The 27,956-nt window shown below is 46.0% G+C and overlaps 4 protein-coding genes across 5 annotated transcripts in view; 3 read left to right on the top strand and 1 right to left on the bottom strand.

The window, feature by feature from the left end:
* The first annotated feature begins 2,036 nt into the window (after positions 1-2,036).
* RFLNB (refilin B) lies at positions 2,037-9,983 on the top strand. The gene is made up of 3 exons (XM_033172033.1): positions 2,037-2,346; positions 7,826-7,935; positions 8,290-9,983. Exons 1-3 carry the CDS (start codon positions 2,137-2,139, stop codon positions 8,609-8,611), a joined length of 642 nt encoding a protein of 213 aa, XP_033027924.1. The 5' UTR covers positions 2,037-2,136; the 3' UTR covers positions 8,612-9,983.
* Positions 9,984-14,199: 4,216 nt separating this feature from the next.
* C15H17orf97 (chromosome 15 C17orf97 homolog) lies at positions 14,200-18,528 on the bottom strand. 2 transcript variants are annotated; one of them, XM_033172234.1, is made up of 3 exons: positions 18,345-18,528; positions 16,799-16,982; positions 14,200-15,198 (listed from the first exon to the last, which is right to left on the bottom strand). In XM_033172234.1, the coding sequence occupies exons 1-3, from the start codon at positions 18,510-18,512 to the stop codon at positions 14,693-14,695; spliced, it is 858 nt and encodes a 285-aa protein (XP_033028125.1). In that variant the 5' UTR covers positions 18,513-18,528; the 3' UTR covers positions 14,200-14,692. The 2 variants fall into 2 exon arrangements, with proteins under 2 accessions (XP_033028125.1, XP_033028126.1); XM_033172235.1 differs by having other exon boundaries at positions 14,200-15,195.
* Positions 18,529-19,622: 1,094 nt separating this feature from the next.
* Positions 19,623-19,939, top strand: LOC117060371 (40S ribosomal protein S21-like). The gene is given in 2 exon segments (XM_033172588.1): positions 19,623-19,767; positions 19,769-19,939. Coding segments are annotated over 2 exon segments (258 nt in total). The 5' UTR covers positions 19,623-19,680.
* A 7,551-nt stretch (positions 19,940-27,490) lies between these two features.
* The window catches only part of RPH3AL (rabphilin 3A like (without C2 domains)), a 39,106-nt gene continuing 38,640 nt past the window's right edge, over positions 27,491-27,956 (top strand). Inside the window, exon 1 of the mRNA XM_033171614.1 lies at positions 27,491-27,559. The gene's annotated coding sequence lies outside the window, so the exon portion shown is untranslated. The remainder of the gene's footprint in view (positions 27,560-27,956) is intronic.

The raw sequence follows: 27,956 nt of genomic DNA, 5'->3' as shown, positions 1-27,956 counted from the left end.
GATTTTATGATTCTAAAACATGCTTCACCATTGAGTTATGGCCCACTCTGAGATATAGTTTCTCTCTCTCTCCATCTTCCAAAGCTGAGCTCTGGGAGGTCTGGGGCAGCCACTTCACCAGCCTGATGCCCACCTGATAATTTCGGACCACAACTGCCACAACCACTAGGGATGGCTACCTCTGAAGTGTAGTTCGGGGCTGCGTTGGCAAAAGCCTCCCTCCTCCAGATCTACAAATAGCTCTCCTCGGGGAAACTGGATCAAGGCCGAAAAGGGGGGGGGGCATTTCTTCTGAGTTCACGGAAACCTTTGCCTCGATGAATCCACATCAGGTTTTTTTTTAATATATCAAAAAAATAAAAATAAAAGTGTGGTTTGACCTTTTAAAAATGCCTTTTCCATACTGATCTGCTGAGTCGCAGGTTCTGTGATTCACCGAAAAAGTGCGAATTCCCAGTGGCTCCCAGCCGGCTGGCTTGCGAAGGCCTGGTTTTGATTTGGGTTTATTTATGCTCACAGACGGAGGTGGGAGTGGAAAGAGGGGAGCCTTTTTCAAGGTCTTTAAAAAAAAAAGTTTCAGAGCAAGCAGAGAGGAGGGGGGAGAGTTGAAGGACAGATAATCACGCTGCAGTGTGGGCTCAACAGCAGTGGAACTGCAAAGAGTACTTAAGTCAGTTCACCTGTCCATCTAGCTCAGTGTTTTTCAACCTTTTTTTGGGCAAAGGCACACTTGTTTCATGAAAAAAATCACGAGGCACACCACCATTAGAAAATGTTAAAAAATTTAACTCTGTGCCTATATTGACTATATATAAAGTAATTTTTCAATTTTTCCCACGGCACACCAGGCAACATCTCGCGGCACACTAGTGTGCCACGGAACAGTGGTTGAAAAACACTGATCTAGCTCAGTATTGTCTGCAGTGACTAGAAGCAGCAGCAGCTATCTAATGAGGAGTCTTTTCCTAGGGATCAAACACAGGACCTTTTGCATGCAAAGCAGGTGCTCTGCCACTGAACTACGGCCCTTCCCCTAAAATAAGATTCCAGTCCTCATGATTCTGAATTACAAGGGCTGATTTTAAAGAGGAACATAGGAAGCTGCCTGGTCCATCGAGCCCAGTAACTGGTAGCACTTCTACAGGATTGCTGGCAGTGTTTTCATATCAGGGACTCTATGGAATTAGCGGTGCTCAGAGGAGGCTACCTGTTGCATCTCTGTAAGAGTTGCTGCTCTGCCGATCTGTCTTTACTTTTGCACCATCTCTGCACTGGATGTGATTACATAAGTCAAGTGATACAGGGAAGCCACAGAAATAGAGACTTAGGAGATGTTGCCTATTGCATCTCTGCGGGAGTCATTGCCTCTTTCCAGGCAACCTCGGCAGTGGGCAAATCGGCCATATCTCAGCATCCAGGTGTGCTGCGTTCGTCCAGCTGCTGTGGAACTATCTGGGGAGGCTGTCTCTGCTGTGGGATTCCAGTCAGGAAGCCCCTCAAAATCACTGCTCCCCTCCCAGGGCTACAATTCTCAAAACTGTGGTTTACATTTAAAGGAAACCCTACCCGCAGTCATGCCATACATTTAAAGGGGTATCAAGCCACTTTCAGCAGTCACGGCTTCCCCCAAAGTGTCCTGGGAGTTGTAGTTTGTGAATGGTGCTGGGAGCAATTGCTCAGCACCTGTTCTCCTCCCAGAGCTACAGTTCTCCGAGTGGTTTGACAGCCAACCCCTCCTCGCAGGGAAGTTTGTGAATTGCACCTCAGGGAGGAGAACAGGGGTCTCCTACCCACTCTCAGCGCCCTTTGCAAACTTCAGTTCCCAGGATTCTTTAGAGACGCCAAGACTCTTGCAAGCGCCATAGGACGGCTATAAATGGACGGTGCGCACGGAAGTGGAAGATCCGGCTAGCCAGCTAGCAGGCCCCCACCAGCACCATAAATTGGGTCGAGCACGGGCGAGGGAGCCGCGGCCCTTTCCCCTCGGATCGTGTCGCCAGGCTGCCCCCCTCGCTCCCCTCTCGGCAGCCCCGGGGAGGCGGGTCTCTCTTCGGCCTCCGCCCCTCGCCCGAGGCGGCCGCCTGCGCGTCCCTCTCGCCAGTGCGCTTCGGGCGCGCGGAGAAAGAAGGAGGCGCGATGGTGGGGCGGCTCAGCCTGCCGGACGTCCCGGAGCTGCCGGACTCGAAGCGCCGGGCCGAGCGGGGCCTCGACAGCCCCGACTCCGGGCTGCCCCCCAGTCCCAACCCCGGCAGCTGGCTGCTCTCGGGCGGCGGCGGATCGGAGCGGGGAGGAGTCGCCAATGCGCTGCCGGAGACCGAGAGACCGGAGATCAAGCCGCTTCCGAAGGTGAGTGCAGGAAAGCAAGCTCCTGCGTCTGTCCCAGCGTGGGACCGGAGTGAATCCGTATTAACGGGGTATGCGTGCACGGCGATGCAGGTCTAAACGCCGGGGCGCTAGCAAGGGAGCGTCGAGCGGGGGATGCAATCCGAATTAGCGGCGCGGCTCAAGCGGGATTAGGGGGGCTGCGGACGAGTGTGAAATCGGATGGTGGGAATGGAGAGCAAATCCGGGGTATGCGAGTCCATGTAGTGCGGGCTCAAGGCGCTCTGGACGGTGCAGTCCCGAACATGTTTTATCTGACGCTAAGGTTCAGGGGGATAGACTGTCTAAACTACTTAAGCCAGTTTTTTTTTAATATACTATTGCGGTGAGCTAGATCATACATGGTGCAACATAAAATCCAGCGCGCGCGCGTATTTCGTTTTGCAACGCAAATAAAACGCAAAGCAGCCTCTGCGGATCCGGGCGAGGTCCGTTTGGGATGCCGAACTAGCAACAAATTCCTTGCACTTCCTTCCCCAGGTGGACCCCTCCTTCAGCCTCCCCTTGACGTGGTGCTTTTTGAGGCCCTTCGGGGACTAGGCAGGTGCATTTGTAACCCCCACTTCCTGCCTAGCTGTGGCTCCAGTTTCCAAAACTGGTGCTAACTGGAGAACCCCTCTTCCCCCATCGTAGTATTTTCCTGCTGGAGACGACCTGTTCAAGCTCCCCATGGGATCAGTCGAAGGTTTTCGCTTGAGGAACTTCATAGTCTCGAGATCCTTCGCATCATGGTAGTAAAGTTAGGCCATTGTGATTACTGTGCCCATTTTGCAGACTGGATGCCTCAGGCAGTGTGGTGACTCGTGTTGGGATTGTCCAGATCTCAAGGGTGCCATCCTGTGCCCAACCTGCTGCACTAGAATTTAGTGGAATTGACTTGCCGTGGGCCCAAATCAGAGGGGCGTATGCCACAACCCCGCTAAATGTTTTCAGTCGGATGCTACTGCGTAACACACGCTAGTGCGTTGATGATTTCTTGTGCCTCTCAAGAGTCTCCGAGTGCATGATTTTTTGGGGGGATAGTCGGGGGTTATGAGCAGCAGGTGGGGGGGCTGCTAGGATCCCCAAGGGCTCTGTGGGTGGGCTATTACTGTATGTTGTAGAAAAGAACTTCCCAAATTCTCTTGTGGGATTATGGGGCCCAAGCAATTGTCATGGAACCTCCTAATATTTTGTTTCTTATTTTTTTGTTTTAGTGTGACATTTATATGAAGAGCTCAAGGCAGCATACGTGACCCATAAGACTGGACATATATTTATATGAATCCCCTGAATCTTTGTTTCATTTGCTTATGTTTTTATGCTGCTCGAGTTCATATTTTTCTTTTTTTTAGCTGGGTTCACTTTTCATATTGCACATAGTTTGCACCCCTTGGAGGTTTTTGAACTATTAGACTGTTCGGAAAGGCTTAGAAATAAATACCCTCCCTGTTTTTAAGCTCCTAACAGCCCTGTAAGGTAGGTCTGGCTGAGAGCTTCCTGGCTGAGTCCGGGATTTGAACCCAGGTCCCTAGTCCAACCAGTATACCAAACATACTTCCAAAAAAGATTCTGCCCCCCATCCACCCCCTGTACAATGTGATTCCCACCTCCAGCACTGTGACAGACCGTTTGTGTCCTGTTAATAATTTCTCTTCCAGGCAGCTGCTACGGAATGTAAACCAACATTTGGTGCGCAGCTGCTGTGCCCCCCCCCCAAACATGCCACAACAGGATTCGGAGACAGGTGGGATCAGGAGAGGGAGAGCGTTATCTGGGGTCTGTGGCTTTCTCTGCTGAATATTAGTGCCCCACATACAGATAGTTTGGGTGGGGGGAGGCAGTTACCTACAACTCAGTGTGTCAGTATAAATGTACCTTGTCCACTTCCTCTTCTGCCCCCTTTTGTCTATGAGATTGCCTTGCCACATATACTCAACTGCATTGATTGGCGGAACTGGTGCTGTTACAGGTGCCACATAATATCTGTTCCACATCTGTTAAGACTTCCGTCTTTTATTGTCTTTGGAACTCCCTGCCTATTGATACTAGCCCAGGCGCCTTCACTGTACTCTTTTCGGCTCCTGCCAAAAAACACTTTTGTTTAGACAAGCCTGCCCAGATGCTCAGAAAGCTGGTGAGTGTTATAATCTGTTTTTAGACTCAAGTTCAAGGGTGGCCAACTCCCAAGAGAGCGCGATCTACTCACAGAGTTAAAAACTGGCAGTGATCTACCCCCATTTTGGGGGTTAAGGTCAAAGTTCTTGAGCTTTTTTTAGGGAGGAGGAGAGCCCTGTTTTAGAGGGGTTCAGGTCAAAGTTGAAAGTTGTTAAGGTTCTTTGGGGGAGCCAGTGATCTACCTGTGATCTACCACAGACGTCCAGTGATCTACCTGTTGGACATGCCTGCTCTAGTTCATGGGTAGGCAAACTAAGGCCCGGGGGCCAGATCCGGCCCAATCGCCTTTAAATCCGGCCCGTGGACGGTCCAGGAAACAGCGTGTTTTTACAAGAGTAGAATGTGTCCTTTTATTTAATATGCATCTCTGGGTTATTTGTGGGGCCTGCCTGATGTTTTTACATGAGTAGAATGTGTGCTTTTATTTAAAATGCATCTCTGGGTTGTTTGTGGGACATAGGAATTCGTTCATCCCCCCCCCCCAAGTCTGCTGACCCCTGAAAAAGTTTGCTAACTCCTGCTTTAAATATTTTGAGAGTTTTAAACTATTATTGTTAAAATTTTTTCCTATTCATGGCTTTGTTGTTTTATTTTAATTTTTGTATCTTTTTGAGGTTTCTTTGTAAAAACAATCAAGCAGCGTACAAATTTTATGAAGTTAATAATTTTGTCACTCTGAGCTAGCCTGCATACGCAAAAGATAACGAGTTTTTAAACGATAGACTGGCTAATTTGAATCCCATACCGCCTCTTGGTTCTGACTTCGCAACCGCTAAGGTGGATTGGAATCCCCTGCACCCGTTAAAGAGTTCATGTGGTGAAGGCAGTTAGGTATAGTGGTTAGAGTGTAATACTAGGACCTGGCAAACCAGGGTTCAAATCCTCACTCTGCTGTGAAGCTTACTGGGCAACCTAGGGCCAGTTACTGTCTCTTAGCCTAACCTACCTCACAGGGTTGTTGTGATGATTACATGAGGAGGGGGAGAACCATATTTGCCACCTTGAGCTCCTTGGAGGAAAAACAAAGGGATGCTAACATTTATTTCTTTATGCAATAAAGAAATAAATGTTGAAAATGTAGGGGAACTGGGTTGTGGAAGGAAGTTGTTGCTTAGTTGTTTAGTCGCGTCCGACTCTTCGTGACTAAATAATATTTTAGCCTGGCTACGAATGACCTGCCCCCCCCCTTCCCCAATTTGCGGGAATTAATTCCTTGAAGAGTATCTCCTCCCCTTTATTTGCAGAATCCTATGGAGACAAAATACAAGGAAAGAATAAAATTGGGTTGTTGTTTTTTTGCTTTCTTATGTTGGGGGGAGGGAAGGAGGAGGAATTTCCGGTTTGATTCTCCTGAAATGTAGGTACTGGGAAACAGCTGTGACTCCTCAGTGTGGCTTCTTTGAGCGAGAACTCAGAGCCTGACCCCAAGTTGAAATGCAAGTCAAGGAGGGGATGTTGAGTGGGGCAACCCAGCCAGATGGGCGGGGTATAAATAAAAACAACTTCTTCTTCTTCTTCTTCTTCTTCTTCTTCTTCTTCTTCTTCTTCTTCTTCTTCTTCTTCTTCTTCTTCTTATTATTATTATTATTATTATTTCCCCTCCCCAAGGCCGGGACAGGGCACTGGGGTGGATGTGTGGGTGTTGATGCGCTAGCCACTGAATTTACACTGAGTGACTTGGTTACTCAGGGCATTTCAAGCCTGTTTTTGAGGGGTTGGTTCAATTGTGTATCGGCAAACTCAGGTCTTGCTGTTGTAGTTGGTTGGGAGATCTTGCGCAACTAGCCTGCTTCCCCCAAACAGGCTTTTTTTGCGATGGCCAAATGCACTTGGAAAGTGTGGGGGTAGGGCTCGCATCTACCCTCTGTGCAAAAGAATCAGAGCGGAATGGGCCTTAAGTGGAGCAGGCGACACAGATCAGGATTGGATGCTTGTTAAATAGCCCATGTTATCTAATCTCCCTGGGAAAGAAAGGTGGATGAATGTTCCAGAAATGGGTTGTCTGGAAGCGTTGTAGGGTGGAACGTTTTTTTTTTCATGGCTTGGTTTTAGACGGGGGTGTTGGAAAAGAAGGAACTTTTTTTCCAAGATGTGTAGCTGCCGGGGCTGAAATGGTTTCAGCGCTGTTTAAGGACTGGATCGAGTTAAGGGCCAGGAGAGGTGTGAGAAATGTGTTCCACCTCTTCCGCCTTGCCAGGACAGTAGCTGCGCCTGCCTCTGTCCAAAAAGCTAAGGACTCGAGTTCGTAACTTGCAGCGCTAGGCGGTTTTCATTTCTGTTTTCTTTTTTCTTCTTTGTTTTTGGCTGAGCTGATGTTGCTCAACCTCACTTTTCCATCTTTAAAAGAGGAAAAGAAGAGGAGGAGGAGGAATTACTGTGGCCAAATATGCAGGCTGAACTTTTTATAGGACTGCAAAGAACACTGTAGGCTGAGGCCGTGCTATTAAAAAAAAAAGGAGAAAAAAGCAAGAGCTGCTGAAATCAGAATGTGTTGGATCTTTTTAAGGGAAAAAACAAAACCTTGGAAATGTAAAAGTGTGAACTGTGTCAGATTGGTGTTTGCTGATACAGTATGTGTGATGATGAGATTCTTTCGCCAGGAAGGGCTGTAGCTCAGGAAGGAAGTATATGCTGGCATGGAGACGGCTCCGGGTTCAGTCCCCAATGGCATCTCCAGGTGGGGCTGGCAGAGACTCCCTCTTGGAACTCGGGAGGGGCTGCTGCTGCCAGTCAGTGTAGACAAGACTGAGCTCGCCTGACTTGGTAGAAGACAGCTTCCTCTCCTGTGCTCCTAACAGCGGCATTGCTACTGTGAATCGCCATCTGGGGCAAGGAAGGTTTTCCAGACAGGGGCCGTGCTCCCTTTGGGGGCACATGCCGGTGGTGGGCGGGGCCTGGGCAAAAAGTGGGCGGAGCAACAAATGCAAATTTTCACAGTCAGCTTCTTTTTTTTTACACTTCCTGACATGACCTCTCTCCATCCTCCACCTACACAAGCCAGAGGCATTGCCAGAGTGCAAGGACACATTTCCAGCCTTGCAAAAACTCACAAGGAGGGTTCAGGTGAGGGGTGTGGCTTTCAGAGAGGGGATGTGGCCTGGAGGGAGTCCCACAGGCCACATTTGGGCCCCGGGAATGAGGTTCCGCACCCTGGCATTGTAAAATTGGCTTATATTTTTGGAACCCCTTCCGTTGTCTTCCATGCCGTCTGCCGTTTGATAGCGTCACCGTGCAGTGTGTTGCCTGCCAACTTCCCATGCTGAAAGTGGTGCCTTTCCTTTTGCAGGAGACCTCGTCTTCTCCCAGCCCGCTGCTCCCCGGCTGCTCCTCTCGCTTATGCCCTCTGTCCTTTGGGGAAGGAGTGGCGTTTGATCCGTTGCCGCCCAAGGATATAAGGTACGCCGAAAGTTTAAGAGTAGAGTAGTGAAGACGACCAGCAGGATTTGTCAAAGCCCATTGCTGGGCGGAGAAGCGAGATGGCCTTGTGTGTGTGTGTATGCACACGAAGGCTCATACCAAGAACAAACTTAGTTGGTCTCTAAGGTTCTACTGGAAGGAATTTTTTATTTTTTATTTTGTTTTGACTGTGGCAGACCAACACAGCTACCTACCTGTAAAATAAAATCTACAGTCTTTTTAAAATAAAATAAAATCTACAGTCTTTTTAGCTAAAGTGTTCTGGCAAGTGTAACGATGCTAACTGTTCTGTCCTGTCTGTTTTCTCCCTCTGCTCCGCTCTGTGGTCCACAGGTACACCTCTTCTGTGAAATACAACTCTGAGAAACACTTCATCAACAATATTTCTATGCCAATGGGGCTGGGATTGTCCTCTTGCAGCCAAACGGTCATCTGCGTCCCTGACAACACTTGGCGCAGCTACAAAGCCGAGGTTCGCCTCGAACCGCGCCCCCGGCCCAGGAGTTTCTCGAGCACCACAATTGTCTACCCCAAGCACACCAAGACTGTGTACACCACCACACTGGATTACAACTGCCGAAAGTTCGTGCGGAAGTTCCTCTCCAGCGTGGAGCTGGAATCGACTGGGAGTGATAACAACCTTGATGGTTGCTGACTACACTTTCTCTCTCTGTCTCTTTCCTTCCCCCTCTCTCTCTGCTGTTGCAACATGATGGGTTTCTGTCGCATCATAAGCTCTCCACTCGATGGAAATGGATGAAACCCTGATTTAGTTTTGCCTCCCGAACGAATTTCCTCTTGTAGCTACCTCTCCTCCACGGCATGTCTTCAGCCTTAAGGATCCTGTGGGCCTGCACTTAATTTATGTCTACAGGAACGCAAAAACAATTTTCTCCAAGGGCACTTTTTCTCCTTTCTTTTGCTGTCTTTTCCTCGTGTGGGGTGGAAACAAGCGGACCTTTCTTTTCCAAGAGGAAAGTAACATGTTGGTGGAGAAGAGAAGGAGCTTAGGACAAAGGCCTTGAAGCGAAAACAATTCCTGAACTGGCAATTGGAAACCATCCTAGTTGCTCCTGCATCAAGTAACTTTATATATAAAAAAGAACTCTTTCCCACCTAAAAACCATAACTTATTTTCGATAGTCTCATTTATTACGTTAATGTATTTAAACAGTTTTTTTGCCAGGGAAGGCTGGTTGGTGGTCAAATCACAGTTATAGATTGTCACTCTATAAACCTTACATATTATACTCGTTATGTGTTATGCCTACGTCTTTTAAGGAAGCCTAAAAATCAGGCCAGTCGTGGTTTGGCATAAAAACACAATAATTGCTAGGTTATCGGTTTCCCAGAAATGCATTATATAGCATGTTTTATTTAATTCATTGTGGACTTGTCCAACAGTTCACTTTGGTTAAATTTGGTTTTAGTTGCTCCTGCAGGGCTTGTAGCGAGTATAAAGCTAATATTTACCTTGGGATCATCATCATTTAATGCATCGTTGCTTTAAAAGATGCAACATTTTGCAAATGCCACAATTCAGAACCGCCCATGAGTGCTTTGGAAAGCTGAGGATAATGATGGCAAAGCTTTAGGCGATCTCTTTTGGATAATGACTTTCAGATTTCTATGATGAAAGTAGTAATTCTGTGGCCCAGCAGCATGCTAAGCTGCTGTTAATGGGAGATTCAGAGCCAGTTCCTCTGTCCTGGCTGCCTAAAATGTGTGTGTTGTGAACAGGTCATTTGAGTAATTCTTCACAGGTGCAAAAGGCAGATCTGATTTGACCCCTCTGTGTACTGGGTCAGATACTTTGGTCCATCTAGTTTAGAATAATTGACACTGACCAGCAGGAAGTCTCCAGGGTTTCAGGCGGGGGTCACCCTACCTGCAGATGCCAGGGATTGAACCTAGGATCTTCTGCATGCAGAGCAGATATTCTATTACTACGCTACAATGCTTGCCCCAAGGGTCTTAGGAAGATTTGCAGTAGTGTGTCAAAACAGTTTTTGGACAACTATTTCACTACAAAGGTGGAGTGAGGATGCTGGATATATACACCCCTAGAAATCTGTCTTAAATATTGAGCAGCATAGAGGCATCTGAGAAGTTTATTCTTTCTCCATAGCCGTGCCTCGTTTGTGGTCAGAGGCTTCCTGGTTGTGAGGGGTAGATTAAACCTCCTGCAATAATCTGGACTACAGGTGTGACCCAGTTGGCCAGCTCCAATTCAGCGGTAAAAGATCAGCTTTCTCCAGGGGAAAGCGGCAGGGCAGGGCAGTCTGGATGAGCCCTATGTTGTGTCGAGAGCTTCACCTTCCCCACTAACATTTTCTTTGAAAGCCTTGCTCCGTTTTTAGTCTGAAAAACAATTTACGTTGCCTGTTGTAACAGCCATTCTCTGTCAACAAATCTCAGTAAATTTCAGGAAGGCTGTGAAATGGCTGGGGTTTTGTGTTTGTGTTTTGCCAGTGGTTCCCTCTACAAAAATAAACAGCTGAGAATCTTGAGGCACCTGAAAGGTTGGTGGGTTTATAATGGCACTGCCAAACGGCACAAACAAGATTTCATTTTCTTTCCTCCAGCAGTTCCTCGGCAGGGTCTCTTGTTGAAGTTTCATTGTTATGCTTTTTTTTGCAAGCACTTTGACCAAAGGAAACATTCCCTTTTATAAAAAATGCATTCCCCCCCTCTAAATGTAGCTGAAATATAGAGCAGATGAAGCATGGGAGAAGTTCCTTAGACGGGTTGGAACAGAAGTTGTTTTGTGGGGTGTGTGAGTCAGTTTCACTCATAAGAAGAAGTTACGATCTCTACACCTTAAAGGTGTGCGGGAGAGATTCAGTTTGGGCAAGAACAAGGTTAGTTTTTCTCAGGAATCCAGAATGGAGCAGAAAGTCCAGTCAGTTGAGTTTGTTCTTGCGAGTGTGATTAATGGTAAGTGTAAGGTATTTTGTGGCGTTCTATGTGTGAAGGCTATGGGACCCAGATGGCGCTGTGGGTTAAACCACAGAGTCTAGGGCTTGCTGATCAGAAGGTCGGCGGTTTGAATCCCTGCCACGGGGTCAGTTCCCGTTGTTCCGTCCCAGCTCCTGCCCACCTAGCAGTTCAAAAGCACGTCAAAGTGCAAGTAGATAAATAGGGACCACTTCAGCGGGAAGGTAAACGGCGTTTCCATGTGCTGCTCTGGTTCGCCAGAAGCGGCTTTGTCATGCTGGCCACATGACCCGGAAGCTGTCTGTGGACAAACGCTGGCTCCCTCGGCCTATAGAGCGAGATGAGCGCTGCAACCCCAGTCGGACATGACTGGACCTGATGGTCAGGGGTCCCTTTACCTTTATGTGTGAAGGCAGGGTTGCTTCATGGTAAGAAGGGGAAATTGTTTTTGAGTTATTAATCTGATTATAATTGATGGTTCCTTTGCTGTGAAGGGAACTAGAATCTAGGGAATCTTTTGCAAATGTTGCACACTTTTAAAGAAAACTTTGGGGATGCTACTACCCCCCTCCCCCACCCCACCATGCCATGCCATGGCCAAGCCAAAGCTAAGTTTTCAAAAGCCAGGAACTCTGTATGCAAACAAAATGCTGTAATCTCTGGTGCAGGATGCAAACAAATTACTCTTTGACTGTGTAGTCATAGAGAAACACTGAATTAGTTGTTTTTGTTGAGTTCTGCAGGAGGAGCAATAACATTCTTTGAAATAACAGAAAAGCCTTTATGAAAGGAGCAAGGTGTAGAAGTCATTCCTCACTTAAATTTTGCATTGCTGTTGCAAAAGCAGCTGAATGTATATTAAAAAAGGACATCCAATTTATCTACTGGGTAGGGTTACCAAGTAGCGTTTAAGAGGGAAAAGAATGAGGAGTTAGACATTCCTTGAGGAGTGACTACCGGTATGTTTTGTTAGAAATGACCCAAGTACTCATTGTCATCGCTGCTTACCTAGCAGTGTGAAGAAGTGATCTAAGAATTTGTATGGCTGCCTATGGGAAGATGTCCTCTTAACTTTTGAATCTGTGAGCTCTCTGGGAATACTCGCAAGTTGTTGTTGTTGTTTTTAAAACACATGCACACAAGTTTCTAGTTCTTGTGGTAAAATGAACATGGAAAGGTGAGCAGGTCTCTTTGCTGAATTCTTTGCATAGATGGCAGCTGACGGACGGAGTAACGAGTGCAAATTTCCCCGTAGAGCCTTTCTGCATACTAGCCCCAAATCTTCTAGCAGTGATATTTTAACTGGGCAAACAGAATTTGAGGAGAGACATCCCACATGGGATGAGAGATTGGATTTGAAAAAGGATGGGCTGCTGAGTCCCCAGTGCTGTAAATGCATGTGGTTCAAAAATACTGGGGGGAAAAGAGAGCCCAGCATTGGTAGGGCATTATTGCGGAGGTTACTTATCTTTTTCTTTTGAATGGGCTACAAGAACATGTGTGGTATTGCAAATAAGGTTTCTCTTTTTTAAAATAATAAAAAGGTACAAAAATGTATTTGGAATAGGAAAAGTGTCCAGTGTGGACCCAGTAGGGAGATGAGATGTTTGCAACTTTGCTCACGAGAGTCACCTACTCACATTGTCATCCTCTCAATTAAGTATCCTCTGTAGCAGCCCTAAAAAACCAGCTCAGTGGAGCCGATTTATGTGCAAAATGTCTCAGATTCAATCCCTGGCATCTCCATGAAGGACTGGCAAGGATTCTTGTAATAATTAATAATAATAATAATAATAATAATAATAATAATAATAATAATAATAATGTTATTATTTGTACCCTGCCCACCTGGCTGGGTTTCCCCAGCCACTCTGGGTGGCTTACAGTACATATAAAAGCAAGCTGCTGCCAGCCAGTGTAGAGGGAGCAGTAGGGAGACTATGGCCCTCCAGATGTTGTTTGGCTCCAGCTCCTGTTATCCCCAATGGCCACAGCCTCTGGACAGGGACAATTGGGCAACTCTAGGCTCCCCATCCTTCGGGTAGTGACATTACTGGACCCAATGGTCCAGCTCACTATGAAGCCGCTTCCCAAGTTCCTACAATTGCCCGTGTGTACCTACTACTAGACAAATGAGTTTGGCTTCCTTCATTTAGCTCTTATCTATCAGCCTTCTCCCTCCTAATCTTTTAGGATGAAAAGCCTGTGGAAGGCAGTGATGGTAGATTTTATTCCTTTTCCCAGCGGTCTTAAGATCATGATGGTAGAGCGCTCATAATATTTTTATTCCTATGGCAGTGAATAAATCTGTGCCACTCTCCTAGAGGTATATTTTGGGGCTTTAGTTGCTAACTTGAAAATATTAAACTGCTCTTGCCTGCTACCTCCAGGATATTTTTGTCTGCAGGAACCAAATATGGAACTGACTAAAGGAGCTTCCTGGAGGTACCGGTATTTGGTTGAAGGGGCTTAGGCTAATGCAGCAAAGTAACTCTTGGGGTTCATCAGACATGTCACAGTGGCTACTAGCCTACTTCTTGGTTAGGAAATTAAAGGGCTTCTCTTTTTGTTTAGTAACATGGCATCTGAAGAAGCCCCTAGAATTTGGGGGGTGGTGGGTGGGACCCATCTGGATACTTGCTCTATGCAGATATTTCTCCAGGTCGATGTGCTCTGGGGCTCTCCCAGGTTTTGCTTTTCCAATGAGTTAATTAATAAACTAAGCCTTGTATCATCCTCATCCTCATCCTTTCCTCTTTTTTTTTTAACATGATGTCTTCAATATCTACCTATATGTGTGTACTTTTTAAAAAGGGGTGGTTTTTTTTTTAAGTGTCATTACATGATTTAAAAGTTAACTTGCGTTGCTGCGTTCTTGCGAAGTCCTGGATATCACTGTGCAATGTCAATGACATGATTCCTCTCCCTCTATGACTGTTCTTAATTTCCTTTGGATTTCCCCCCTTTTTAACTAGTAATAAATTATCTGAAGAACATAATCCCAGAGAAGTGTGTTGTTTTTAAGTGCATTGTGTTTATTGACACTCATCGCAGACGAGGCTTGTCACTACTACCACGCTTTCTGTATGTGTGAATGATTACTGAATCTGAAAAACTGACAAATGAAAACATAAGGAATTGGGGGTTATATTTGCTTTTCTTTAAAATAAATATTTTCATAGGCACTTGATCTCATTTTATCCATACCTCCAGGCTCTCAGGCAAACCATTTTAAATAGGTTAAAAAAATAATATGTGTAATATGTATGTGCTCTCTCCACCAACTGCAAGGGAAGATCACACTGGTTGGTTTTGTACACAGCAGAGTGAGAAGCAATGGTTTAATTCTGACAAAAGTGGCACCACAAATAGCACAGATATTAAAGTCATTCGCAGGTACATGAGATTTAAAATAACAAATGCCCCAATACATGGTGGTATTTTAGTGCTGCTGTATTTGAATAAAGCCCATGTCTGCATTATTATTTTTCACATCTTGTTCAAAAAGCAACAAAGTGTTGACATCTGGTGTGTCTGCAAAACTGAAAGTCATTCCCATGGCTTCCCCAACCCCTTCCTCCATCTATGGAAGGTTAGTTGGATGCCAGCAAACCATTATCTATCCATCCACACAGAATTTTATCAAACTTAAATTTGCAGTGTGCAGACAGCTGTTGGTTAACTTGATGAAAAGATGAATAATCTCATTAGTTTGAAATATAACCATCTAGGGTTACCTCTTCAAGATCTTCATGCCTTTGCTTAAACAAAGCAAAACAGAAGCGTCACGAAGATTTATTTATGCTATTTTCTGAGAAACACTTGGCATCAGTGCTGACTGCCTTTTTGAGACGTTTGTTGAGATCTTAGAATTCGGTCCACTTTGGTCTGCCTTGGGTGCTGAAGTAGTAGTGGAGGACATGCTCTTTCGTAGCAACTGCTCCCTGCCCTGAGGAGGAGCCACATAATGTTGTGGCAAGTGCTTAAACGTGAAGGATGGCTCTGGCGGTAGGTTTTGCTGCATGTACTCCCCATAGCGCTTCCTTCTGTTCAGCCTGTAGGTCCACAGCCTCTCTTCTTCTGCTATGGGATCATCCAGAACCCCATCCCAGCGAAGGCTCTCATTGGAAAGCACAGGGTTGTCTTGGGTCAACAACGAAACGCTGGCAGAGAGAGGTTTGCCTGGAGTCGCCTTTGGGGCGGCACCTTGGGGCGTCGGTCCAGGGCCAGTTTGGTGTTGAGTTAGTTCATGGGGTGATGTCACAAGGACGGAGTGCTTCTTGCTTTTGCCTTCAGGTTTTCCTGCTTCAAAAGAATGGTGTCAGAGAGGAAGTCTGAGCATTTTTCAAAGCACATCATAGGAATGTACGATGCCTTAGGCCAAGTCAGACTATTGGTCCCTGTAGCACAGGACTGTCAACGCTGACTGGTAACAACTCTCCTGGGTTTCAGGAAGAAAATCTTTACCACTCCCACCAGGGCATGTTGGGGATTGATCCTGGGACCTTCTGCATACAAAGCAAAAGATCTCTCAACGGCTTGTCCCCGTATCAGCATATTAAAATACCTGTGTTTGGGAAAGACATACACAAAGGAGCAGCCTTATTTATTGAGTCAACTGGGTGTTGACTGACAGGACAGCAGCTGCTCTTCACCATCACTTTTTTTGTAATTACTTTAGCTACAAAATGGTTTAATTGTAATATTCAGCCACCTCTGTTCCTAAAGCAGGGGTCAGCAAACTTTTTCAGCAGGGGGCCGGTCCACTGTCCCTCAGACCTTGTGGGCGGCAGACTATATTTGGGGGGGGGGGAGGGGGAAATGAACGAATTCCTATGCCCCACAAATAACCCAGAGATGCATTTTAAATAAAAGGACACATTCTACTCATGTAAAAACACGCTGATTCCTGGACCACCAGCGAGCTGGATTTAGAAGGCGATTGGGCCGGATCCGGCGCCCAGGGCTTAGTTTGCCTACCTGTGTCCTAAAGGCAGAATGTTTCAATGTCCTCCTGTTGAAATGGAGTGGCAATTGATGAATATCTACCGCCCTCTACTGCTTAAACTAGAGAAGAGCAGCTACTTTAAACTTGCTCTCGAAAACACCCAACTCACAGATCTGGAGTCCAATTTCTAGAAAAAGAGTTTGCTTCTACAAGAAAGCAGACCGCCACCAGCACTGTTCCTTCCCTCCTTGTGCAGATTGCTAACTAGCATGAAAGACTACTTGAATAAATGAGACATGCTGATATAAAGAATGGAAGTTTAGGTAGGTTCTTATGCACAAAATTCACAACCAGCCCTGTAACGGCTGCACTAAAATGACACTTGGCAGCCACAGCGTGGGGGGAACCTGTGGCCTTCTGAATATTATTGCACACCAGCTACCAAAATCAGAACTGAGAGTTGGTTGGCCAGGCTGGCTGTGGTGGACGTAGATCAGCTGAACGGCCACCGAGTTCCCCATGGCTGCTTGAAAGGCTAGCCTCTCTTGCAACTACCATCAGGCCACTCTTACAGAGCCAGTGCGGCACAATGGTTAGAGGCCTGGCCATGGAGCTCACTGGCTAACCTTGGCCCAGTCACTGCCTCTCGGCCTAGCCTACTTCACAGAGTTGTGGGGATTAAAATAGGAGCAGAAGAACCATGCACACCACCTTGAGCCCCTCAAGAGAGAAAAGTAGGTGGGATATAAATGCAATAAATAAAATACCCTTTACACACAAACACCCAGTTCTGGCTGGGTGAGTACATGCAAACCACCATTTTGATTTCACACAATGCCCAGTTTTCAATTTCCAGCCATGCCGTGCTGGGAAAACTGTGGTCAATTTAAAAATGGCAGCTTGCAGGCACTGCTGCCAGGGAGCCCACCATCACAGAAGGGCCTTGGGGGCGCCCACCATTATCTGGTGCTGCCTTCTTTTTCTTCTTCTTTCTTGCTTTCTTCATGGTCTGAGGTGTGTGTGGCCGTTCCTTCGCAGGTGGCTTTTTGGTCTTGGCCCCCTCCCCCTCTGAGAGGGGGTCTTGCCGACACACGTCCATCCTTCTGGGTATCTCTTGCTCCTTTGCGTGCTGCTGCTGAGCCTAAGAGAGACAGGAGCAGACGAGAGTTGGACTGGGACTTGGGTTCAAATCCTCCCTCAGCCATGAAGCTCTCCCAGTGGCCTCAGGCCAGTTGTTGTCTCTTAGCCTAACCTACCTCACAAGGGTGTTGTGAAGATTAAAATGGAGGTGTGTGTGGGGGGGGGAGAAATGCATACCACCTCCAGCCCCTTGGAGGAAAAGGTGGAATATAAATGTAAACAATAATAAATACATCTCCACTTCCAATCTAGTATCTGTTTAGAGGTCAAGGCGTTGTCTGCATGAATCTTGGGAATTGAATTTTGGAGCGGATACTGACTGATCTCCATTTCTGACTCTAATCCGCTCTCTCCACTCCCCTGGAATTAATAATTCCTCGATATATCATTCAAGAGATTTATATTCTGCTTCTCAAGGCAAATCCTTGAGAACCGTCCACACATCTATCCGTTTACTGGGTTTCCTGCGATGTTCCCAGCCTGGAGGGGCCCTTTTGCACTGCAGCACCAACACAGCAGCAGAGGACAAAGGAAGCCCATCCATGAGAGCATTTGCAGTACGAAAAAAGTTACAGGATTTCAGTGGGATGTTACAAGATGTGCGCAGATTGGAAATAAAGGAGTGGGGCTCCCCCAAAACATCTGCAGGCACAAGTAGTATTGAAAGTGGGGTAGGGGATAACCACCCCAATACTCCTCAGTAAACTTCCTTCCCCTTATTAACTGACCACTTTCTCCTCAGAAAACCCCAAATTTTTACCATCCCCCATTAATTTACCACTTTCTCCTCAGCACACCCCATCTTTTAATCATCCCCCCATTAACTGACCACTTTCTCCTCAGAAAACCCCATCTTTTCATCATCCCCCCATTAACTGACCACTTTCTCCTCAGAAAACCCCAACTTTTCACGTTCCCCCATTAACTGACCACTTTCTTCTAAGAAAACCCCAACTTTTCACTTTCCCCCATTAATTTACCACTTTCTCCTCAGCACGCCCCAACTTTTCATCACCCCCCATTAACTGACCACTTTCTTCTCAGAAAACCCCAATTTTTTTACCACCCCCCATTCATTTACCACTTTCTCCTCAGCACGCCCCAACTTTTCATCATCCCCCCATTAACTGACCACTTTCTCCTCATAAAACTGCAGCTTCTCATTATTCCCTCATTAATTGACCACTTTCTCCTCAGAAAACCTCAACCTTTTTATTACTCTTGCTTCTTCACACCCCCACCCCAATTAATTGACCACTTTTCTCTTTGGAAACCTCCTCATTAGCCCCCCCCCCCATTAATTGTTCAATTTCTCCCCCCTCCCCCATAGCATCCCCATGACCTGCCCCCCCCCCCCAATTACAGGCATGCTGAGGTGGGGGAGGGGTCCTCCCCTCCCCCCGCACTCCCTCCGCTTTAGCAGTTGCCCCCGTCCTGGGACGAAGCTCTCCGCCAGCTCCGGTGCTCCGCCCCCTCTCTCGCTCCGTGGACGCGTCTCCAAGGCAACAGCGCTCGGGCCTCCAGGCTCCATCCGCGCAGAGCCAAGATGGGAGAAAAATAGTTCCCATCCCGTATTTGGCCTGACTGACGCACCACGGCTTCAAAATAGCGCGTCGTGGAAAGACTACATATTAATTTATGCTAGTCATCGTTTTCACCATCATCATTGTGGGTTGGATCCAGTTGAGCTTCTGCTCAGAATAGTCCCATTGGGATTAATGGACCAAAGTTAATGGTCTCCATTAATATCAATGGTTCTAACATTGAATACAACTTTGTGTGTGTGCAATACAGTGTAATGGCTGCTTCTCTCTGCCTGCTTACATGTACAAAGAACTATATATGTTTGAAATATTGATATGCCGCCTTTATAGAGTAAAACTTTATCAAGGTAGCCTCCATTTTTTTTTTTAAAAAAAAACAACCCTCAGCCCCTCTAAGTGTTTATAAAAACCACAAAAACTGTGGATATATTTGTGTTGAAGAACTGAGTTTTTAACATCATTCTTATTGTATATGGATATTTTAAATGATGATATATTGCTTCAATTTTTTCTTCTAATCTAAAGCAATTTTCATGATTTAAAAAAATTAATGTAGCATACAATTTTATTTATTTTGTAGGATTTATATGCTGCTTGATTGTAAACAAGCAAATGAAACCCTTACAGCAGTTTATAAAAAGGAGAAAACAATAAAACTATTAGTTAAAACATTTTTCTAGGGTTTCCATCTTTCAACAAGTGAAAATCCAGACACAAACGAATTGTTGACCCTTATTTTTATTTTTTAGAGAAATAACCTAAGCTTTCTGCCGCAATTTAGACGGTTATGCGAGAATCCAGGATGAACTGCCGCTTTTTGGAAATCCCCCCGGATGTCACTTCCACCCCTGAAATCCCAGATGTATGGCAACCCTATTTAAACATTCAAAAATTAATAAGCATGAATGATCGGTGAAAGCAAGATTGAAATGCATGCCATCATTATTCACGCCTGGGTAGGCTTGCCTACGTATAAATGTTGTTAGCGGGTGCTGAAAAAAGTAAAGCGCCGATATGACGTCAATAGGCAGGGAGTTCCAAAGTGCAGGTCTAAAAGATTTATTTCTTACAAATGCAGAACTGAGTTCCAGCCTGGCATGTGAGGAGAAATTTCCTGTTGCACGTCACTTGTGGCGAAAACCCTAGAAAAACACAATGCAGAACGACGCTGGGGAATTTGTAGATCTCTACGTTCCTCGAAAATGCTCTGCTAGCAGCCGGATAATTGGTGCTAAGGAAATACCATGCCTCCATCCAGATGAATATTTCTGAGGTTGATAAAGTCACAGGCAGAGTCTGCAAAACTTACGCAGTTTGTGGAGCAATTTGCAGAATGGGGGAATCTGATGACTCAATCCTGCACCTTGCAAAAGAAAGAATAATTTCTAAAGCACGACGAAGAAGCACGATGTGAAATTTGTTATAAAATAAAACTTGGAAAGCAAAAATAAAAAATAAAAATGCAGAATTGAGTTTTAGGGGACACTTGTAACAGGCTGGTGGTAAGGCCAAAATCCCAGCAGGCTTGAGCAAAACAGCCAGTCTCCGTTGAGCTTCCTCAGTGTGTGCTGTCAAGGCTGTGTCATCTGCACATCACATCCTGCCACACTTTTGTCTTGGCATGGAGACGTTTCAGGTTGAGCAGACCTCCCCACCACTCATTGAATGGATACACACACCGTCTTCAGTCGAGCTGAAGGCACAGGAGAGCAACAGGACATCTGAACTGGCTCAACAACGCCAGGGAAGCGGAGCTATCTTGCAGCCTTTGCAACGACCCTGTAAGGTAGGCCTGCGTTTATTAATTCCATACTGCAGCTAGGCAGGAGTTTGATGCTTGCAGTTCTGCTACAATGTTTTCAGCCCTCCCTAGATGACCCTTGGGATCCTTTCCAGCTCTACAATTCTGTGATAAAACAAAATAAAAAAAATAAAAAAATCCTTCCAGTAGCACCTTAGAGACCAACTAAGTTTGTTCTTGGTATTAGCTTTTGTGTGCATGCACACTTCTTCAGATATTTCTGTGATATTTCTGTGATATTTCGCATTTCTTTTGCACTCAGGTGTTTGCTGTTTCATCTTGACTTGAGATTCTGCCTCTTATCCTTGGGTTCTCTCGCAACACTGAGTGATTATCCTGATTTAACAGCAAGCACATAACCCTCCCAAAATATGTCCTAATTCTTCATAATGCTAATTATTGCTACCAACTGTCATAGTGATTGGTGGTGGTTGTTTTTCCATTGCAACAAAATGCTTAAATAAGATCAGCCCTTTGTTCCTAAGCAAAGCTTTTCCGAGACAAGTTTTCGCCGTTAGCGTGATAAATGGGAAATAGGTACAATTATTCTATTATTATTATTATTTTCTGTAAAAGAATAATTGCAGCCTCTTCCTCACTCTGACGATGCCGTAATTATAATTCCAAAGAAGACTAGAGTAAGGCGGCTGAAACTAAAAGCCAAAAGATCACACCTGTGTGGTTATATATTGCCTTTATGGTGGGTAGAATGGTTTTTGTGTGTGTGTGTTTCAATGTTGTAATCCATCCTGGAACCTAAGGGTGGAGGGTGGGCAATTATTGGTAGTAATTGTTGTTTTAAAAGTTTTGTGGGAATCAGATGATATGCCCCCCCCCTTGACAGTGCAGCCCGTATAGATCAGAAGTTACCCCCACTGAGTTAAGAGAGACTCAGGTAAGGTAAGTATCTATAGGTAGTAGAGATAGGTCCACAGACCTGTGTCCCTTGGGAGGTGGTGCTCTCTCCTTCCTTGGAGGTTTTTAAGCAGAGGTTGGATGACCCTCTGCCATGGATGCTTTAGCCAAGATCCCTGCATCGCAGGGGGTTGGACTAGATGACCCCCGGGTTCCCTTCCAATTTTACGATTCTATGGTTCTATGACAATGTGTACACATTGTCTTCTCTCATAACACTAGGACTCACAGACGTTCGATGAAGCTGATTGTTGTAAGATTCAGGGCAGATAAAAGAAAGGACTTCCTCGTACAGTGCAGAGTTGGAACTGTGGAACTCTGTTCTGCAGGAGGCAGTGATGTGCCCACCAACTTAGATGGCTTTTAAAGAGGATTGGACAAATTTGTAGGAAGAAATATCAACAACCTCAGATGTGCTGCTGACACAACCTTGATGGCAGAAAGTGAGGAGGAATTAAAGAACCTTTTAATGAGGGTGAAAGAGGAGAGCGCAAAATATGGTCTGAAGCTCAACATCAAAAAAACTAAGATCATGGCCACTGGTCCCATCACCTCCTGGCAAATAGAAGGGGAAGAAATGGAGGCAGTGAGAGATTTTACTTTCTTGGGCTCCATGATCACTGCAGATGGTGACAGCAGCCACGAAATTAGAAGATGCCTGCTTCTTGGGAGGAAAGCAATGACAAACCTATAGTCCGTATAGTTAAAGCTTTCCCAGTAGTAATGTACGGAAGTGAGAGCTGGACCATAAAGCATCTTAAAAAGCAGAGACGTCACCTTGCCGACAAAGGTCCATATAGTTAAAGCCATGGTTTTCCCAGTAGTGAGAGCTGGACCATAAAGAAGACTGATCGCCGAACAATTGATGCTTTTGAATTATGGTGCTGGAGGAGACTCTTGAGAGTCTCATGGACTGCAAAATGATCAAACTTATCCATCCTTAAAGAAATCAGCCCTGAGTGCTCACTGGAAGGACAGATCCTGAAGTTGAGGCTCCAGTAAGTACTTTGGCCACCTCATGAGAAGAGAAGACTCCCTGGAAAAGACCCTGATGTTGGGAAAGATGGAGGGCACAAGGAGAAGGGGACGACAGAGGATGAGATGGTTGGACAGTGTTCTCGAAGCGACTGGCATGAGTTTGGCCAAACTGTGAAAGGCAGTGAAGGATAGGGGTGCCTGGCGTGCTCTGGTCCATGGGGTCACGAAGAGTCGGACACGGCGGAACGACTGAACAATGGCTATGCTGTGCTTCCACTGTTGGAGGCAGTAATGCTTCCGGATCCCAGTTGCTGGAAACCACAAGAGGGGAGAGGGATCTTGTGCTCGGGTCCTGCTTGCGCGATTCCCATAGGAGCACCTGGTTGGCTACTGTGAGAACACTGGCCTGGTCCCTTTTTAATGGATGTCTGAAACGTACACACCTCTGCTTAACCACGGCTGACATTTGGTATGGAAGCTGCTTTGCAGGAGAACACACCAGACAGTTGTATTTCTCAATAATGCTACAGGATTGATCTGGGTTGTGGCTAACAGGCCCAGCTACACCGTACATTTAAAACACTCTTAGATCACTTTAACAGTCACGGCTTCTCCTAAAGGATATTGGGAACTGTAGTGTGCTGACAGAGCTATAATTCCTGGCATCCTTAGCAAACTAGAGTTCCCAGGTTTCTCCACAGCTGTCAAAGTTCCAAAACTAGCAGTGGGAACACACTGGAGCCAGAGTAAAAGGTCTTATAGGCACGGACAGAGTTGGTTGTGCCTGTCTCCCACCCCATGCGTCCCAAAGGGTGCCATTCTCCACTGGACTAGAACCTTGAACACAGACCACTGCATTTAGGAAACTTCACATAACAGCAGGGATTGGTTGCATTGCATTTGCTGGTAGAGGAGAGCGGAGATTTGCGAGAAAAGGTCATAGTGAAGCAGATAATAAGGTTGTGTTCCTAAAAGTGTGAGAGTGAGATTGTCATTGCTTATCGCACCCTGCAACACCCGCCTCCCAGCAATTTATCATTCAGCAATCAGTGTGGTTGCAGGTTCAATGTGACAGGTTAAAAACACATGGATATGCATCCGGAAAGAAATAGCGAAGGATATTTTATTCCGAACCTACTTTGCAATGTTGAAGTGAGGATGAAATTGGGTGGGGTGGCGTAAGAAAGACTGTGTCTGCTTCCTGATTTTTTTATTCTGTAAGGTATATATACTGCTTAATTGTAAAAAAAAACCAACAACCTCAGAGCAGTTTACAAAAAAATAAAACAGTAAAATCAAGAGAAAATCACAACAATAACAAAATAAAAGTTAAAACACTAAAACAGATTAAAATTACCTCAACTTTCTAAGCATCTGGGTAAAAGCAAAGGTAAAGGTACCCCTGACAGTTAAGTCCAGTTGTGTCCGACTCTGGGGTTGCGGCGCCCATCTCGCTTTACTGGCCGAGGGAGCTGGCGTACAGCTTTCAGGTCATGTGGCCAGCATAACAATGCCGCTTCTGGCGAACCAGAACAGCGCACGGAAGCGCTGTTTACCTTCCCGTTGGAGGGGTACCTATCTATCTACTTGCACTTTGACGTGCTTTCGAACTGCTAGGTTGGCAGGAGCAGGGACCAAACAACGGGAGCTCACCCATTTGCGGGGATTCGAACCGCCAACCTTCTGATCAGCAAGCCCTAGGCTCAGTGGTTTAGACCACAGCGCCACCCATATCCCAAACATCTGGGTAGGCATGTCTAAACAATAATGTTTTTAGCAGGGGCCGAAAAGTATACAGTAAAGGTGTCTACTTGATCTCAATAGGCAGGGAGTTCCAAAGGGCAGGTGCTCCCAAATTTCAGCAGTGCCCTGTGCCAACCAAAAATTTGGCACTCCCACCTCTCGTGCTTTGTTGTATATACATTGTTGTTATGATGCCTCCTGCAACACAGGGCTGGGTGACCACTGTCTCTCTGAGCCTAACCGACCTCACAGAGGAATTAAAGGAGGAGGGGGGGGGAAACCTTGTGTGCTGCCTTGAGCTTCCTTGGGGGGAAAAGGGTGGGCTATAAATGAAAACAGTGGAAATAGATATTATTATTTGGGGTGGGAAAGAGAGGAAAGGTTCTCCAACCACCTTCCTCACACATTATGTAGGTTTTAAAAAATTTTCCCTGGTTGATTGCTCTGTTCTGCTAGTTCCCCTGCTGTGGTCTTGAGTGGGTACACTTTGAGCAGGATTTTACCACTTCAGTAAGGCTGCAGATGAGGGCTGCTTTCAAGTTTAACCATTTACATAAATTGCACCCCCCACCACCACCACATGCCTTACGAGATATACGGAAACATTTGTCGGAAATGTAATATTTTAAGGAAAGAAACATCTCCCCGCCACGCCTTTCTCTCCAGCAGGCTGCAATAAAACCATAAAAACGCTTTTTAGAAAAAAAAAAAACAAAATGGCCAATTACCCTAACTGCCTCGTCTCGGCAGGGAAATGCCACAGTGAGCTGCAGCATTGTCTTACAACATCCCTTTCCATAACTCTGACAGGCGGTGGTGCTCCATCATGAGGGATGGGGAGATGTGGGGCTGCCATGGCAACCAGCGGTCTCAGCCTGCAGCACAACAGGCTTGACACCTGTAAACAGAGGAAAGCCTTGTTCCGCCAGCCTTTTTTCCGATTCCTTGATGAAATTACTGCCTCCCTCCTGCTGGCGTGTGGGATGCTGTCGAGAAATGTTAAAATCAGTGATGCAGCAGAGAGGCAATCTACCTTCCCAAGGAAGTGAATTACTGATAGCTAGGATGGAGCCGCTGCCAGGCTCTGCAGAGCTAGATGGGTACCATCATTTTAAAACTTTGTTGTGCATACATTTCCCCAGCTTCCTTATTTCATTGCACTTAAAAGTTTCGAAACACATAAAATATATCCCTTTACTAAACATTTTTGTTCTCGGGTTACAAAAAAGGTTTGACAGCTAGATGGGTATAAGATCCGTAAGAGAAGGGAGTGCCCACAGTGGTTCTTGCAATGTTATCGACAGACAGACAAATTTCAAACGGTGCCAGGGGACCTCAGTGAAATTTCTGCAAGCTGGATGTTGGAGATCTCCATTTAAAACAGAAAGTCGCATTTAAATCCAGTTTAAAATGCGACAGAGACTATTTCAAGAGTGCAACAGCTGATGTAACGTGGCAGCTGTTTTGGTAAGGAAGTGAGCAGATATTGTAAATCGGAGGCAGATTTTTTACACCAAAAGAGGAGATGAGAGCAGCTGATATTGGGGGGGGGGCACAGGGAGCGGAAAATCTCTTCCCCACCCCTGCTGCTTCCTGCCCTCCAACCTCAGCTTCCCAGGCCCCTCTCTGCCATTGATTCACATGCCTTCCTCCCACATCTTGGAGGACAGGCAGGAGTTTCAAAACCGGTGGCACCTGAAAATATGGTAAATATGTGAATACACTGTTTTAAGAAATTGTCAGTTTGAACAATTAATTAAACCACAGCCCTTCCTTATGGAGAAAGTGGAAAGAGAAAACTTTCCTTCCCTCTCCCATAATGATAGAGCTTGGAGACATCCAATGAGACAGAAGATTGGCAGATTCCCATTTATTTGGCCTGATCCTTTCAAAGTTTCCTTGGACACCCTCCTTTTCCTTTAGCCGCCTTGCATGGGGCAGCTGCTTCCCCTAAGCCAAGTAAGTAAATAAATAAATAAAAGCACTTACCAGTAACTAAAAGTAAGTTGCAAGACTTTCAAGTCAACAATTTTGTGATCTATGATTCTGAAGCTGAACTAGGGTTCACCATGTGGAAGAAGAAACTAAGCAAATAGCAGATAAAAGAGCTGAACACAGCAGACCTATTAAAAGAGGTGGAAATATTTTACCCCACCACCAAAAAGGCTCTGCTCATCTCTCTTGCTCAGCCAGGCACCATTTGTACCCTGGATGGAGAGTAAAGAAGACCTGACTGAGTTAAGTGGCTATGCTTCCTGAGCATGCACAGAAAAACTGCATTGGGGAGAAAGGAGGAATTTGAGAAGAAAGTGATGAAAAGGTTTCCAGCAAATCCAAGAAAACTTGTTTTAGCTTAGATTTGTTTAAAATAATAAGAAGGAAAAGGGTGCTCTTTGTAATTTTGCAAAACACACTCCTTAACCACACAAAAGGTACTTCCTGGTGTTAATTTTTTTTTAAATTTAACTTCCTGGCTTTCAAATGTCTGGAGAGTCTGACAGATTTCTTCCTGAGCACTTGAGGTCAAAAGAAAGCAATTTAATTTTTTAAAAAAATATAATTTTTATTATTTTCATTTAGAAACATAGAATATAACATTATAATAACTATTCTAAAACATTTGCTGCGCCGAGCTCCTGACTTCCCTCCCTCCCTTCAGCTGGTTTCCAATTTCCTAATAAATTGTATACGCATTTTTGCTATCAGTTTCTGTCCTTCAATACATATCAGGTCCTTCTGCTGTCCATGGCCAGATACTATTTTTATATTATGTTACAGGATTCATATCAATGCTAAAATAAAAAAAAATTCTTCCAGTAGCACCTTAGAGACCAACTAAGTTTGTTACTGGCATCAATCCTGCTAGCGTCTTCACATTTTTGCAATGCTCTCTCCAATACTTTGGTTCTGGATCCTCAGTCAGTTTGGCTAGCTCCGCATAGTCCATCATCTTCACCTGCCACTCTTCAATCGTTGGTAATTCTCGTAATTCCCAAATTCTTGCTGCAGTGGTGGCATACATAAAAAGCAATTTAAAACTGAGTTTTTCGTTGAGACATTTCATCCTGAATCTGCTAGGCAGACAGACAGAGGATGATCAGGACAGGTGGGTGTCCTGCACGCCCCCCCATAACTGGAGGCGGGGCGGATCAACCCCCCCCCTACAGGGTTGCCAACTTGAATAAAATTTGGGGGGGACAGGTGCACACACACCATGCCCATCAACTTGGGCATTTTCTTGGGGGGGAGCTCCTATGTCCCCCCAAACTCTGCCCGGGTCTGCCCCCCCCCCCGCTCCGCAGCCTCTCCGGCTTCCTCCCCCAACCCGGTGCCCTCCATCGCCCCCTCCTCCGCTTCTCCCGGAAGGCCAGCCGCCTCCTCGCCTCCGGGATTCCAGGCCGGGCTTTCTTTCCCTCCCTCCCTCCGCACGCTCCGCTGCCTGCCGGCGCCTTATTTATTTAAGGTCTGAGTAAGAGCCGCGGTCGGGAGCGCAGCACCTCTGGCCGGGCCGCCCGCCCGCCCGCCGACACGGGGTCCCGTCCCGATCTGCCGGCTCCGAGCAACCTCTGCCGCCTGCTGCAGACCGGAATGGGCGCGGTGAGTGTGACCCCAATTGTGTTTACATGATTACTTTTCAATCCGGTTCTAAACTTTCCACTAGTGTCCTCCTCCTTGTGCCTTTCCTCCAAAAGATAAAGAAAATCCAATGGCTCCTAGCCAGAATCTCTTGAAAACCGAAAAGCATTTGTTGGCATATGCATTTTTTCTTTCTTCTTCTTCTTTTTTAAATGCATATTATTATTTTTTCCAGTTCCTTGGGAACGGAAATCCCTGGGAACGGAAACTCATTGTAAAGCTGCGGCGGCGGCTTCCTGGCAGCAGGAGCGGTGCGCGGTGTGCTGTGTTGCGCAGGCGCGCACCGTGGATTCCCGGGAGGAGGCTTCCCGAAGAGGTGGTGGCGGCGGCTTGTTAAACGGCGGAACTCGCTGCGGCA

Source organism: Lacerta agilis, chromosome 15, assembly GCF_009819535.1.
Source record: "Lacerta agilis isolate rLacAgi1 chromosome 15, rLacAgi1.pri, whole genome shotgun sequence".
Classification (NCBI taxonomy): domain Eukaryota; kingdom Metazoa; phylum Chordata; class Lepidosauria; order Squamata; family Lacertidae; genus Lacerta; species Lacerta agilis.
The sequence above is the reverse complement of the archived record's forward strand: the minus strand, read 5'-3'. Positions and strand labels throughout refer to the sequence as shown.